General features: G+C 35.0%; 1 protein-coding gene across 1 annotated transcript; it reads right to left on the reverse strand.

Moving 5' to 3' along the window:
• Positions 1-1932: 1932 nt before the first annotated feature.
• On the reverse strand, positions 1933-16049 carry LOC127874171 (ribosome biogenesis protein BRX1 homolog). The gene is made up of 10 exons (XM_052418370.1): positions 15775-16049; positions 10955-11066; positions 10154-10197; positions 9682-9752; positions 7247-7296; positions 6830-6903; positions 6287-6337; positions 5537-5672; positions 3550-3644; positions 1933-2702 (listed from the first exon to the last, which is right to left on the reverse strand). The coding sequence occupies exons 1-10, from the start codon at positions 15892-15894 to the stop codon at positions 2541-2543; spliced, it is 915 nt and encodes a 304-aa protein (XP_052274330.1). The 5' UTR covers positions 15895-16049; the 3' UTR covers positions 1933-2540.
• Between the last annotated feature and the right edge of the window lie 288 nt (positions 16050-16337).

Consider the following 16337-nt stretch of genomic DNA (forward strand, 5'->3'; position numbering starts at 1 on the left):
AGCTGAGATACCATTAAAACAAATGTTCTGACCAAGTTTCATGAAGATTGGAAATACATGTGACTTCTAGAGAATTAAGGTTTTACTATAGCTATATAATAACATAGACCCGCCCCTGCCGGCCATGTTTTTCAAAGAACCGCAACATTTTCGAACTCAGCTGAGATATCATAAGAACAAATGTTCAGACTAAGTTGTATGTAGATTGAACTATAATTGTGACTTCTTGACTGTTAGCAATCTAATTACCTTGGCCGCGTTTATTGGAGATGCAGGGGCTTCTTTGGTATTTTCCCTCAATACGTTAAATTTATAACGACGGTCAGCATGCCAGAAATCGCGTCTAAAACGTGTCCGTTGAAACAAGATACGTATATACAACTCTTGCGCTGCCGTATTATAAGCCTGAATAACTCGAGATATGTCGGCCAACAAGATGATTTGTCATTTTAGCTGCATCGCAAGCGCTTTATTGCAAACTTCATTGCGATTTGCGATGTTGCACCTTACTTAAGTGTCAAATATCCGAGTGCATCAATCTAGAACGCACTTAGGTGTCAGTCTGACTTTGATATTTAACTCCACAATCGTTCGATGGTTTGTGTAAGCGACCATAATACATGTATACGCGTGGATTGCATTTGTACATCATTATGATCTTCCTCTACTATATACATGTACTAGTGTTACTCCTTATTCTTCTCCTTAACATAATAATAATACATGTAATAATAACTGGCACTTTGTCGCGATAGTGACAAACAATACACAAGCACCATTATGGTATATCTGTTGCTAAGTTCAGGGGCACATAACTCTTGAATATGTGGATTTTTGTGCCTTGAACATACAATGTATACAATTCAGTGTGGTAAAATATTTAAAGTTTAAATTCAATCGCTAAAGAAACTCATGTCATTCGTTTCTCAACCTTTGACTATTTTACTGTTCTTACATGGAAATGGCTAGTTGATGTGCTGGCGACTCAGGAACGTGTGGATCACGCATTTAAATGTAGACGTAAGTCGTTCCTCAAACTGAGAACATTCTATTCTTCTGACTTCGGAACGTGTGATCACAACGCGTGAGCAATGTGTTTTGCACATTAATTGTTCATGGTAATGGCATGTTCCGAGTTTCAATAAAGTCGCTTGAGAAATATGGAAGTACATATGTAGTTTGCTATACAAACGTAAGTACAACATGTTATGTTTCAGTGATAGGACTCATAACTCAAAATCCTGTAGATCACTACGCCCGAAACAAGGTGTCTTGCACATCTACAGTTCCTGCTGATGGCTTAGTAAAAGTTTATCTTCAATCGCTCTAAATTGTAACAAAACTCCAGATAGTCACGACAGAAATTCTTGTTTTCATCAATTTCTTTTTTTTCAAAGCTCCAACTTTAAACATGAAACTAAAACTGGGCTTATTGCCTTTTGAACAAACTATGAGCGGCATTATGGGTTCAGACAAGTAAAATGGCTTTCTGAACTTCACACTGAGCCAACAATCAATTAGAAACCAAAATGCACACACACTCATTTGAATAATTTCATAGACAGGCCTAATGCACAAATATAAAGATCGAAATAAAGATTTAAAGGTATACATGACTATTGCTGCACATGACAACCTGTCTCCTCATGATGAGCATTATTTAATGTTATTCTAAAATTGCTGCTGACGGTTACAGTATGTACAAGGTCGGACAGACAACCGCACGCAAATAAACTTAACAATTGAGACCGTTATATGGAGCTTTCCGAATGCAGGCTGCACACACATTTTGGCTGTCGTGATTTTTAAGTAAGGTCAGGAAGGCCTTAACAAATGAGCGCCAAAGTCGAGAAATTCCCAGACCATGGCGACCTACATTAAAATACGCTGTTATTATGAGACCTTATAACCAATATTGTTATAACTTGAGTATAGGCTTATCTGGTTTATTTTGAGTTTATTTGCCTGTTAAACATTACGCACACACAATTAAACATTAATTTAAGTGTACAGATTGCATAAATATCACTAATCTGAATGATCTGTATCGTAATGCCACAATTTTTTTATTAACATTTCAACACCATCACCATTGCAATACAGAAAGCTGGAACAATTGCAGTTAATATGCATACATAACAAATACAAGTACAAGAAATAATATTGTTATGCAAGGAACATGTAAATACTGAGACATTTTTTCTGTTCCAGATTTCACAAGTTTAGAAATTCATCGAAATTATAAAATTCCGAACTTTGTTTGCAAGGCATAATAATTTGAATTTAAAATATCTTGCATTAAAAAAAGTATTCTGGTTCAGAGTCAGCATGAGTTCCTTATTCAATCATTTTCAAATACAAATCATGTGCTATCACATAGGAAATTGCATTTGAATTGTTCTTATGAAAATTAAGAATATGGTATGATTCCCCTTAGAGGCTTGGCATGGGCAATTTTGTGTATAGTTTTATCTTTTCTTATGCACTTTGAGCATACAAGAAGACATTCGTAACATAATTTGTCATTAACATTTAGCATTTTATCCATTTTGCTGATTGTCCTCTGGTCGTATGGTAACGAAAACGTCATCAGTGATGTCTGAGCGGTACGTGAACTCTGGTTTCCTCTCGTCCAATGATTTCTTTGCGTGGACACGGTTTATGTATTTCTGTGCAACTTGACGACGTATCAACTGTCGATGCTGAGAAAAAAATGGGCCATTTTTAAACAGCTTGAAACTTTGTTATCAAATTATTTCAATTTCAGAGCAACATTTATATTTTACTCCAAAGGCATGGCTGGTAACAGCTTTCTCTTGATAATACACTGAAACTAAGTTCTATCTAGGGCTATCTTGTGTACAAGTGTTTAAACATTTAAATCACAAAATTCGTTCACATTTCAACTTATACCCATTTGTAAAGGGTTCACAAAAAAACCTAGAACAGGAAGAAATGTTGACTCCAGTACCATGACTTTCAGAGGTGGATTGTGCATACCAGCAGGAATTATATCTTTTAAGGGACTTGCTTATAGATTTTTGAATTTTTTCTTGAAAAATTGTTTACAATAAAAAACTATAAAATGAAGAATTATCTAAAATAATATAATCAAGATAAAAACTTTATTTGTTTGCTTTTACCAGGATTTAAACTAAGAACTTTTGGGAGAAAAAATCTAACATGCAACCTCTGGGTCATACAGTCTCAAGAAATGAACAGCATATTTTAAAAATAAATTAATTTTCAAAATATATGTAAAAAGTGTTACAAAGGCCTTATTATAATTGTATCGATTTTGATAATTCATGAACAAACCAATATTAAAATTATTTTTAGTAATAAGTGTTAATTTGCTTGTATAACAACAAAGTTGTTATTTTTGCCAATGTGCAATATTAAGTTACCTTCAGGTGACAACAGGATAAAAACTTTTTACAATGCATACATAGATTTAAAATCACAAAATCTTCCTTTTAAGTCATATGCTTGAACTGCTTACAAGGGAGCAAACAAAATAACTCAGCAAACAGAGCAAAGACAACTCACTGTATTAGGTGATACATAGTGTGGATTGGTGAACAGGGTCGGACCTCCAAAACTTCCTTCAAAGATGCGGATCGGGTTGAGAACAAATCTTGGACCTGAAATAAAGATTCAATTAATTTATATCACTTAATGAAGAAGTTTGAATTTTTTTTGTTAAATATGAATTTAGCTGTTTCCATATTGAATGAAATTCTGATGTGTTTTTTTCTGAACAAATGTAATGGTAACATAAAATTCCTAATTGCATCAAATTAAAACAGACAAAATGCTGTGTTCAATACAGAAACACAAAACTATGACCTCATTTCACTAATGACAAAAGAAAAACATCAATACCATATCAAAGGCGATCACAATGGCCAATTTTATTAATCACAGGGAAACAACTCTGAATATCATTAACAACGCAGTTGTAAAATCCTTGCATACAAGAATTAATCTATGCATACAAGAATTAATAACACACATTAAAATACATGTATTATTGATTTATATGAAATACCAAAATTAAGATTATGTTCACACTGAATTGTGCTTAGTTATTCAGACCACAGTGGTAATGTTAATATGTGTGAGACAAAATATCGCATTCAAAACGTCACAAAATTAGCAGAAATATCTATGAAATAAAGACATGAAACAAGGGCTGTTTGTAAAACATGCATGCCCCCCATATGGGCTGTCCGTTGTACTGGCAGCCATTGTGTGAATACGACTTTTGTCACTGTGACCTTGACCTTTGACCTAGTGACCTGAAAATCAATAGGGGTCATCTGCAAGTCACGATCAATGTACCTATGAAGTGTCATGATCCTAGGCAAAAGCGTTCTTGAGTTATCATCCGAAAATCATTTTACTATTTCGGGTCACGGTGACCTTTGACCTTGTGACCTCAAAATCAATAGGGGTCATCTGCGAGTCATGATCAATCTACCTATGAAGTTTCATGATCCTAGGCATATGCGTTCTTGAGTTATCATCCGAAAATCATTTTACTATTTCGGGTCACCGTGACCTTGACCTTTGACCTAGTGACCTGAAAATCAATAGGGGTCATCTGCGAGTCATGATCAATCTACCTATAAAGTTTCATGATCCTAGGCATAGGCGTTCTTGAATTATCATCCAAAAATCATTTTACTATTTCGGGTCACCGTGACCTTGACCTTTGACCTAGTGACCTCAAAATCAATAGGGGTCACTTGCGAGTCATGATCAATCTACCCATGAAGTTTCATGATCCTAGGCGTATGCGTTCTTGAGTTATCATCCGGAAACCATTTTACTATTTCGGGTCACCGTGACCTTGGACCTAGTGACCTCAAAATCAATAGGGTTCATCTGCGAGTCATGATCAATCTACCCATGAAGTTTCATGATCCTAGGCGTATGCGCTCTTGAGTTATTATCCGGAAACCATTTTACTATTTCGGGTCACCGTGACCTTGACCTTTGACCTAGTGACCTTAAAATCAATAGGGGTCATCTGCAAGTCATGATCAACGTACCTATGAAGTTTCATGATCCTAGGCTCAAGTGTTCTTGAGTTATCGTCTGACAACCACCTGGTGGACGGACCGACCGTCCGACCGACCGACATGAGCAAAGAGATATACCCCCTCTTCTTCGAAGGGGGGCATCAAAAGCTACTGTTGACAATTAAAGAGCAACAACTACAATAGTCATAAACTGTTTGGGTACACAGTTGAAAGACATAGTAAAGTCTTAGTACAAAAATGAAAATTCCAATGACAATTATTAGCGAAAACTCATTTTAACAAAAACAATTTGAATTTGCTAATAATACATGGTTTCTCATTAAACAAATTAGTCTGATTGAACTCTGCATGAACTACCATTTAGAATAACTTAAAATGCTCATAGGCCAGTCAATTCTCTATTGGTCATAATGATAAATAATATGGATAAAATATTTCTTCGAGAAAGAAGGACAACGCTAGCATGATCATAAACCATGACAACAGACCTATCTCGACCAGAGAGCCATCTTCCTCCAGTATCTGGTAGTTCCTGAACCAGATTCGGTTGTCTGTGACCGAAAATGTGAACACGTGGTCGAAAAACGGCTGGCTCTTGGGATGGTGGTTGGGAGTCCCAAACGTCTGAAAACATAATTTGTGACGTGCTATGTGACAAGGGGTTTAATGCATGTGCGTAAAGTGTCGTCCCAGATTAGCCTGCTCAGTCCGTACAGGCTAATCAGGGACAACACTTTCCTCCTCAACTAGATTTCTGCTAAGAAGGGACTTTCCTGAAACGAAAAATATCATAAAAGCGCAAAGTGTCATCCCTGATTAGCCTGTACTTCACAGGCTAATCTGGGACGACACTTTACACACATGCATTAAACCCTCTTTTCACAGAGCACAGTCCATTTGTTTGTTTATTGGGTTTTATTTTGTCATTTTTTATAAGTGCATGTGTAGTTCAGTCATGTCACTGGGGTAAGTTAACCTTTTCAGGTATCACATTCTTCATGGAAATGCTTTGCATATTTAATTGATATTCTTACACTTAGTGCCTTATATGTTGAAACTAATAACTGGCTTATGCCCTACTTACATCAGAGGTAAGGCATGGAGGGCCATAGAAATAATTAATACTGTGCTTTGTTAAATTTATTTGCTCATTTGCCATTTGAAAAGTTGTTTATCATGGCAAAAAAAGAGTTTACTTGATACAAACTAAATGGATTACAGATAAAATCATTAAATACCTGTATGAATAATTCCTTCAGCAATGACAAATATGGTTCATCATCAAATGCCTGAAAAATAGTTGCTGTGATAAATGTAACTCTCTACTTATATGAATAAGCACCACGTACAAAGTATAAATAGTATTCATAGCCGGAATTCACATGGCAAAAAAATGTGTAATTTGAGATTTTAATACATACATACTCTTGCTTTTAGATGCAAGCTAATTCCAATTATACAATGCTCATCTTAAACTCAAGCAGATAAGCTGCCTTTCATCATTTTCATGCATTTGTGAAGTAGAAGACTAAACAGTACATGAGTCTAGGTAATAATAATGATTGTGTGATTTTTTTTTGCAATTCTTAAACTTTATTCATACATCTACAAACCATTATGAAAACTTAAAAGTTCTTCACTCGAAGAAAATACAAATAAAGTATTTGTAATTTTGAGAATGTCAGTGTGGCCCTTAAATACTTCACAAAGTAATTTAAATTTGTTTGATGATATAGTGTTATCTTTGTTTGTTATTAACCCAAAGGAAAACCATTACTTACATTATCGAATGACAGCAAAGGCCTTGAGCCTTTAAGGCAATTTCCAGTCATCTTCAGCTCAGACATTGTGTGAACTGGAAAAAGAACACAAACAAGGAATCAGTATGCAGCCCTGAAGAAAAAAGGGGTCGATGGGCTGTCTGACTTCTATATGCCACCCTACCAGGGGCATAAAAAAATCAGATGTCACTTAAAATTGTTGAAAGATCTTTTATGAGACATGGTCCAGAATCTTTGGCATGCCAGAATGAAGGTATTGTAAGAAAAGGCGTTTGGTATGTTTTTTGGTATGAGACAAAATATAAAACACACACACAAAATACTCTGTCCATAAGTGTTTATTTTTGTCAGTACTAACAGTTACTTCCAAAAGTGGATGTTAACCAAAAATACAAATGAAGACACATAAATAGTTACCATTTTCAACTAAAAACTTTGCTGAGGGCCCTCTGGGACAGTTTGAGACCCTGGAAAATAAAATTGTCCATTTGTGCAAATGATAATTAAATTAAAATGTCATATTTTTAACATAAAAAATATGAATATGATAAGAAATGTATTTTATATCCACTTATTTCAATAAAATTAATAATGACGAGTAATTCCACCACACACAAAACCAATGTCTCTTTTCAAACATGCCAATTTTTACATATTTTGTTGCTGATTATCATAACAAGAAGGCCTGAAAGGCCCAAAGTCGCTCACCTAAGAAACAAAAGAACAGACCTGTTCTGTACAGCCTAAAATATCATTAGAACAAATGTTCTGACCAAGTTTCATGAAGATTGAACTATAATTGACTTTTATAGAGTGTAAGGAAAAATGCCCAGCACCCTGCCAGACATGCTTTTCAACAGACCAGAAACATTTCTGAACTCACCCAAGATATCATTACAAAAAATGTTCTGATCAAGTTCATTAAAGAATGGACTATAAATGTGATTTTAGAGTGTTAACTGGTTTTACAGTAGCATATAAGGAAAAATGCCCAACCGCCTAGCGGCCATGTTTTTCAATAAACTGGAACTATTTTCAAACTCATCTAAGATATAATAAGAACAAATTTTTTGACCAAGTTTCATAAAAATTGGACAATTAATGTTATTTTTAGTGTTAACTAGGATTTACTATAGCCATTTAGAAAAATGTCCCCCTCCCCTGGCAGCAGTGTTTTTCAACCACACAGAACCATTTTAGAACTCATCCACATCCAAGATATCATTGAGACAAATATTCTGAAAAAGTTTCATGAAGATCGGATAATAAATGTGGCCTTGAGTGTTAACAAGGTTTTACCATAGCCATATAAGAAGAATGCCTGCTCCTTGTGGCAATGTTTTTCAACCACCCGGAACCATTTTCCAACTCGTCAACTATATCATTGGGACAAATCTTCTGAGCAAGTTTCATGAAGATCAGAACAAACATGTGGGCTCTAGAGTGATAACAACTTTTACTAAGCCATATAAGGATAAATGTCCAGCCCCCTGGCGGCCATGTTTTTCAACCAACCGGTACCATTTTCGAACTTGTCCAAGATATAATTAGGACACATCTTCTGACCAAGTTTCATGAAGATCAGAGTGTAAACAAGGCAAATGCAGACGACACACAATGGGCAAAAGGCGATCACAAAAGCTCACGAGTTCATTGTGCTCAGGTGGGATAAAAATAAACAAGAGCACTGCATAACGGGTGCCAACGCTCGGCTGCGGTTGCAGTTTTGAATAAACAAGCAAATTCTTTAAAGGGGCCTTTTCACAGATTTTGGCATTTTTTAACTTATTCATTAAACGCTTTATATTAATAAATGTAAACATTGGATCGTAAAAGCTCCAGTAAAAAATCAAGAATAAAATTAAAAAAAGGAAAAGAACATTGCCCGGAGCAGGTTTCGAACCAGTGACCCCTGGAGTCCTGCCAGAGTCCTGAAGTAAAAACGCTTTAGCCTACTGAGCTATTCCGCCGAGTACACTTAGTTAACGTATTTTATACCTTATATTAGCAATCTTCGTAGTTTCACAAAATTTAACGACAAAAACTGAACTCTCCAAATTATTCAATCGTTTCGCGTTGCAACGCTTTATAATTTTTAGGTTTTAAAATCGTCAAAAGATGCATATAATGGCTATATTAGACCATGGTAAATGTTCAGTATTACTGTTTCCTCACAAATATCATAACTAAAACGAAAATTTGCGAATCTGAAACAACTTTTTTCAATTTTGTCAATTTACCAAAGCGTGAAAAGATCCCTTTAAATTGATATCCCCCGCCAATATGCTTCTGGACACAAAAGTGTTAAATTTGACACTCAACTAAAAAAGCATTTATTTAAGATACAAAGGGCCATATATTCATTATATACAGATGGTGTACAATGCCACTTGGCATGCATCATGATGATTCATCCTCTTATCCATATATATTATATATACTCATACCAAGATTCAATGAAATCCACCAAAGCACTTCCAAGATATGGCTCCGGACACAAAAGTGCCGGACGGACAGACGGAAAGAAGGAAGGGTGGACGGACACCTCCAAAACAATATCTCTTAGCCTATGGCGGGGGATAATTAAAGCTTGTGAAACACAGTGGCCTTGACCTTTGACCTAGTGACACAACAATGGGTGTGGCGTGTAGAACTTATCAACTCAGAATCTCATGTAGAACTCATCAAGGTGCATCTACATATGAAGTTTCAAAGTTGTAGGTGGAAGCACTTTGATTTATAGCAAAATGTCAAGGACAATACCTCGGGATTTTCTCCGAAAACAGCCGAGCTAACAAAATTAAACAAAAAAGATAATTTAACATAAAAAAAAAAATAAAACATGCATTTACCACATATACAAGTCTTGTTTCTTTTTTGCCTCAAAGAAAACACACTTATTGCAGTTCTTCATTTCACAGATCTATAATAAAAAAACATTCATGTAATTACATAACAAACACAAATACATAATTTCAATCATACCAACTGGAAGTTTTGACAACATTGCTGTATAAATATGTGCAGTAGGTACTTGGCAATCTTTGGTTTGGTGATACGGGTTGGTTTAATCATTAGAAACGGTAAAATTAAAAGCAACAGTTTTCTAAATATCCAAGTGTTAGTGCTCAACAAATCTGAAATATTCCAGTAAAACTAGAAATATGCCATATATATGATTCTTCAACATAGGTCATTTGTAAATATTTAATTATATTCATTTCATCATAGAAAAATAATTTTGAATAACTTAAGATAATTCTATAGTATAATTGCTTAGTATATATCTTCAACATTGACCAATCTTCCAATTACTATTCTTACCTCATTTATGACAAAGAGTTTATCTTTTCTGTCCATTTTTGGTTCTGAAACAAGTTGCCAGTAATATAATATCACCATGTGAATTTGCGTAATTAAAATAAAATAAACATATAGCTGTTTTTTCCAAGGTACATGTAGTAAGTTTTGATGTATATCAAATTTGTACAACATACAGTAGTAGTATACAGTTACCTATACTGGCATACACATTTAGATTCATAAGAGTGTCATTTACACCCAAAATCTCCGAAGAATGTGTTCATTTACAGGGCTTTTCATCAGGAAATTGGGAAGAGGCCCTAGCCTTTCAAATTGGGAATGTCATGCGCGATAACTGCTCATTTTGGGAAAACTGTGTTTTTTTTAGTTTTTGAAACAGGGTCTTTTTCATTGTGCAGAAGTTTTAAAAGACACATTGTGGTGCATTCTTAATCATATTGGAGCTCATTACTTTCATTTTGGGAAATGGCCGCTATGTCTTAGTAAAAAAAACAAAAACAAAAAATTTTTATTTATACAATTTGGGAAATTCCTCTATCAATTTTGGGAAAAAATGACCTTAGTTTCAATTGGGATATAAGGATAAAAAGCGCTGATTTACCACATTTAAACAAACTGAGGCAATGAATTTGACTCATATTCAATTGGTCTAGCCTACAAACATTTTCTTCAAGTTAGTGGATTATCATAAATTACAGTTGGACTAAAATAGTTGACCTACTGGCAGACATCATTAAAAGATGAAGGGGTAGCTGTTTTATTTCACCAAACACTGTGGCAAACAAACACACATGTACTTACCTGCTTTTGAATGTGGCATCATCGTTCTCAAGTCTATCATCAAATGTCTTGCACGATGAGAAATTCCACGAGATGAGAATATTAGTGCTCTCTGCTTGTTTATCCATCTGGACTACAAGGTAAACACAGGACAAATATAGAATGATTTAGTTTCACATTTCTACTGTGGCTGGGTACATAGATTAACCGAAAGCACACTTTGGGAAAAAGACCCAGGGCAATGCCTGAAAGAAAACTTGAAAACTGCATTACCTCTAAGTTTAAAAGGCATTTGATTATTTATTGTTTAACTGTAACAATGATGCGTTCAAAAAGCTTAGTTAATTATGTCAAACAATATTATAATTAAACAAGATATGTGTTGGTCAGAAACACAATGCCCCCTACTGCGCCGCTTTGAAATAAAATTTCTATTTATCATTTGGCAGGTATAGAAATCATCTCCCTTTAAAGCTTATTAGTTCCCTTGGGGGGGGGGGGGGGGTCTGTAGACAGTCAAAAATGACTAAAGTCAGACATCACTTACAACCAAGGCCTGTGGTTACCAAAGAGATCATAGCCAGAATTCATCATGTATCTATGGACATAAGTCCACAGGTATGTAATGAACCCTACCATTCACAAATTAGTACAGGAAAGAAATGATAATGATATCATTTAAAAAAAACTTTGACAAATCAATCATTTGAGTTATAAATAATCAAAATAAAAAATCTGTACAGTAACTGTTAAAAGAACTTAAACTCTTGGTAAGGAAATATATAATCTGAGATTTATAATTATATAAATTACTTCCCTTGAAAATAATTGTCTCTAACAAATCTCTATTTTTAGTAGCAAACAATTAAAAGCCACTACCGTGACTGTAGATTCACCACTCAAAATGTGCAGCTCCATGAGATACACATGCATGCCAAATATCATGTTGCTATGTTCAATATTGAATAATTATCTCCCTTTAAAGCTTATTACTTCCCTTGGATTTGTACTTTTGACCTTAGACCTTGAAGGATGACCTTGACCTTTTACCATGATGTGTTTGTCAGAAACACAATGCCGCCTACTGCGCTGCTTTGATTTATTTAACAAAAATATATAATTTGGCAGGTCAGATGATTATGTCCATTAAAAGCTTATTACTTCCCTTGGATTTGTTTTTTTGACCCGTGACCTAGTTTTTGACTTGGCATGACCCATATTTGAACTTGACCTAGATATTGTCTAGATTCAACTTCTGACCAAGTTTCGTAAAGATCGGATGAAAACTATTTGAATTAGAGAGCGGACACAAAAAGTGTGACAGACTGACAGACTTACAGATGGACAGTGGGAAAACTATATACCCCCTTTTCTTCGAAAGGGGGCATAAAAATAACACTATAAAGGTGTTTAAAACTTGCTTAATGCTTTATGTTACAATGGCATATGGAAAGGCCTTATCCATATACACATGCATACCAAATATGAAGATTACATCTGAAGTGACAAAGAAGTTATGAGCATTTTTCCAAACCTAAACACAGATTTTGAAACCTAAACGCGGACCCTAAGTTCAAGGTCAAAAAAAAATTGCAAATGGAAAGGCCGTGTCCATATTCACATGCATACCAAATATGAAGGTTACATCTGAAGCAACATAGAAGTTATGAGCATTTTTCAAAACCTAAACGCAGATTTCGAAACCTAAGTGCGGACCCTAAATTCAAGGTCAAGGTCACAGGGGTCAAAAATTTTGTGCTAATGGAAAAGCCTTGTCCATATACACATGCATACCAAATATGAAGGGTTACATCTGAAGGGACATAGAAGTTATGAGCATTTTTCAAAACCTCAACGCAAAAGTGTGACGGACAGACAGACAGACCAACAGTGCGACTGCAATATGCCACCCTACAGAAGAAATAAAAAACGGATACTGGAGACATTTGGAAATAGTTTTTCATGGCAGCTTGTCATAGGAATAAGTATAAATAGCTGTTTTAGCAGGCAGATTTTTTTTTTACTTTTTTGTGATCCGCCGAACAACGGCCCTTTCCCTTCTGAATTTTTTTCCCCTCACCAGGTAATTTTTCCCCCAGATTTCATTTCATCATTTACCCCCCCCCCCCCTCCCTTTTTTTTTTTTAACTTTAAATACATAAGTTAACCTGCAGGGGTTTTTTTTGGCCCGATTTTATAGCCCAAATTCGGCTATGTTCCCAATCCCAAAAAGTATACTTTTTTCCCAAAATGTGGCAAAAAATTCCCAATTTCAAAAAAAAAAAAAAAAAATATTTTTTTTTGTTTTGTTTTTTTTTTTTAGAAAGAAGTCTAATGTGTATTTTATCTCAATTTTAATTCAATAACATGTAACAAAGTATTATATGATTTTGTTCTTTTAATTAGAATGATTATAAAGGGTTATATCTAATTTAGTATTTCCCTAATCAGTGGACTTTTCGTGTGAAAAAAAGGCTAATGAATTTATTTTCCCAATTTCATGAAAATGCCGATAAAACTCCCAATTCCAAAGCCATGGGCTATCTTCCCAAAAAGTGGAAAAAAAACCCTGACCTGATCCAGTGTAGAAAATAGAACATATTGCATAATTAAATTATCTGTTGCCATGAATTTGTTTTAAAAACAGTAAAATATGTTAAATTGATTATATAAGACTTCCCTTATTTTCCCCTCAAAATCCGGCGTTTCGCTTGATTTTTTTCCCCAAAAATGCGGCATTTCGTGTGATTTTTTTTTCACTCAAAAAAGGCCAGGCCCTTTCCCCACAGTCAGATAAAAACCCTGGCAGGACTATTTGCACAAGCTATAGGCAGATATACCATTCCGACCATCACTCTTTCTAGACAATGTCGTTCAGATGTGCCTTAGTGGTTGTACTTCTTCAAAATTATAAATTGATAATCCTTGCAATGAACATTGATTAGCCCCATTATAATAGTTAACCCGTGACTTATAAAGCAGATATATCCTCGAAGGACCAAATTCCGTGGGGGTAAGAATAAATTTTTAAAACGAAATGAAAGTAAACAAACACAACACAAAATTGTGTACATACCTTGATGGAAAAATCCTCTATTTACATTTACCAAACCGAATTTGGCAAATATGTGCTTAAATAAATAAGATTCGGCTTCGTAAAGTAGCCCTGGTCGAAGCTGTCTGCCATTTTTTAGAGAGGACCTAATTCCGGTGACGTCATTCAAAGGGAAATTACTCAAACCTAATGGTGTATTTAGGCCAAGCAACTGCTATTTGTTAGTTTTTCTGTATTTTTTTTTAACTTGGAAATATTCTTTAATTTTTTTTATAACAGTCAAAATATATAAACTTATTTACAATTAGTTTATGCATTTGTATTTTCATTCGTTTTTTCTTCCTAATCACAACACAAACAGAGTAAAGTGTCACCCCTCCTTAGAGCTCCAACTTATAAATATTCTTTTAAAATAACTCTTTTAACAATCAAACACATAAATAGGTTGACTTATTTACAATTCATATGTGCCAGCAGTTTATTCTTCATGATCTTCACATTCAGCAATTAAATGCATATAATTGAAAAAATATGAAAAAGTAGTCGAAGGGATACGACCAGCAACCTAATAGAAAAAAAAAAGGTTGGCCTAATAGAAAAAACAAAAACTTCCGGTCTACTTCTACGAGTCAACTCCAGCCGACAATTCAAACGGACTGTCACATGTTTAAAAGCGAGTTTGGGACCAAATAAAGGGGTTTAAAGGGGGCCATGAATTAGGAATAGTAGAAAACATACAAATTCAGGTGTGAGAAACATTATACACGAGTGTTACCTGTTTTGGTCTCATTTCGAGCGTCTTTTTGTAGGTGACAGTTGCGTTGGCATCTGTCAATATTTACCGAACTGCGCGTGCGTGACGTCATCTCAACTCTAGCGATACGAGACAAAAACAAATGTCACCGGAATTCGGTCTCAGGTCGTTTCGCCCTTAATCCCGTTCGCCCTCTGTCACCCCGGTATGTTTCGCCCCGGGTCGTTTCGCCCTTACAAGTGGGTTGTTTCGCCCTTATTTATTTCTTATGTAACATTAGGCTTTTGTAAATGATTCTTTCGCTCCAAATAGTATTTGTTTAACACGCCGTTAATGAAAGTTTCCTAACCCGTCCGCTTTTGACAGAGAACATTTTCCCAAACTTATTTTGGCGGAGTCACTTCTTTATATTGACACCGGCCAAAAACGGTTTTTATATGAACTTACTAAAATATTATGGCTGCACTAAATATTACAATACACACATCATAATTAAACGCGGTACGGCGGAAAACAGAAAAAATAAAACAACGAAGAAAAGATTTCAATTGGTTTTCCATTTTCAAAATCAATTTCTGTAAGATTGAATTTTATTTTCAATTTGTTTTCTGTCAAATAAAAATCGTAAAAACGATAAACTGAACCTTAACTGTTGCCCTGCGATATACCTGAAGCAAAAGACAAAAGAAACAGTAATAAAGATAACATAATACTGTATTTTAAAAAATAATACTCTAGTTGTTACAAGCTAAAGATAAATCCGTATAAAAACTAGGGCGAAACGACCCGGCAATTAGAGCGAAACGACCCAGGGCGAAGGGGAATCAGGGCGAATGGGAATCAGGGCGAAACGACTCGGTGGCGAACAGGATTTAGGGCGAAACGACCCGGATTCCCGGAATTCGGACCCCCACGGAATTCGGGCCTTCGAGGATAATCATATTAAAGTGCGTGTTTACTTGACAGTTGTCACCTATTTTCGCGATCCAGTAAATAACGATTAACAAAGACGATAAAATTAGGAAAATTCACCTGTTTTGCTGGAGGTTCATCCGAAGTTATCACTGGCTGTAAAATGACTTCGTCTGTTAGCTCTTTCGTTGCTTCATTTTTCTTAGTTTCTTCAAAAACCTTACGAGATCGCTTACCCATGTTTTATTTTATGATTTACCTCGATACTATATTTTTTTTGACACAGTGAATAAATATTTTTTTCTAGATACAAAAATTGTGGTTTTCATTTCTCTATTCTATTTACTAATGCTAGTTAAAAAGATATTTATACTTTGATTATTTTAATATTTTGCATATTTTAGGTCAGGTTATATACGTCAGTTTGGATTTATAGGAACCCGATCAAACAACGTACTGTTACTCAGAGTTTTGGGCCACTGGGCTAGACTACTAGATCGAGGTGGAGAAATTTACACAATATATACCAACTCAATGAAGGCGTTCGACAATGTCATCCACAAAAGGTTAATTTATATAAATCGGAAAGATACGGTATTAGCCCACAAACATGTAAATGAGTACAGAACATTTTAAGCAAACGTAAAAAAGAGTACAAGTCTAAGGGAACTATTCTCAAAGGC

The sequence above is a fragment of the Dreissena polymorpha genome, chromosome 3, assembly GCF_020536995.1.
Source record: "Dreissena polymorpha isolate Duluth1 chromosome 3, UMN_Dpol_1.0, whole genome shotgun sequence".
In the NCBI taxonomy this organism is placed as follows: domain Eukaryota; kingdom Metazoa; phylum Mollusca; class Bivalvia; order Myida; family Dreissenidae; genus Dreissena; species Dreissena polymorpha.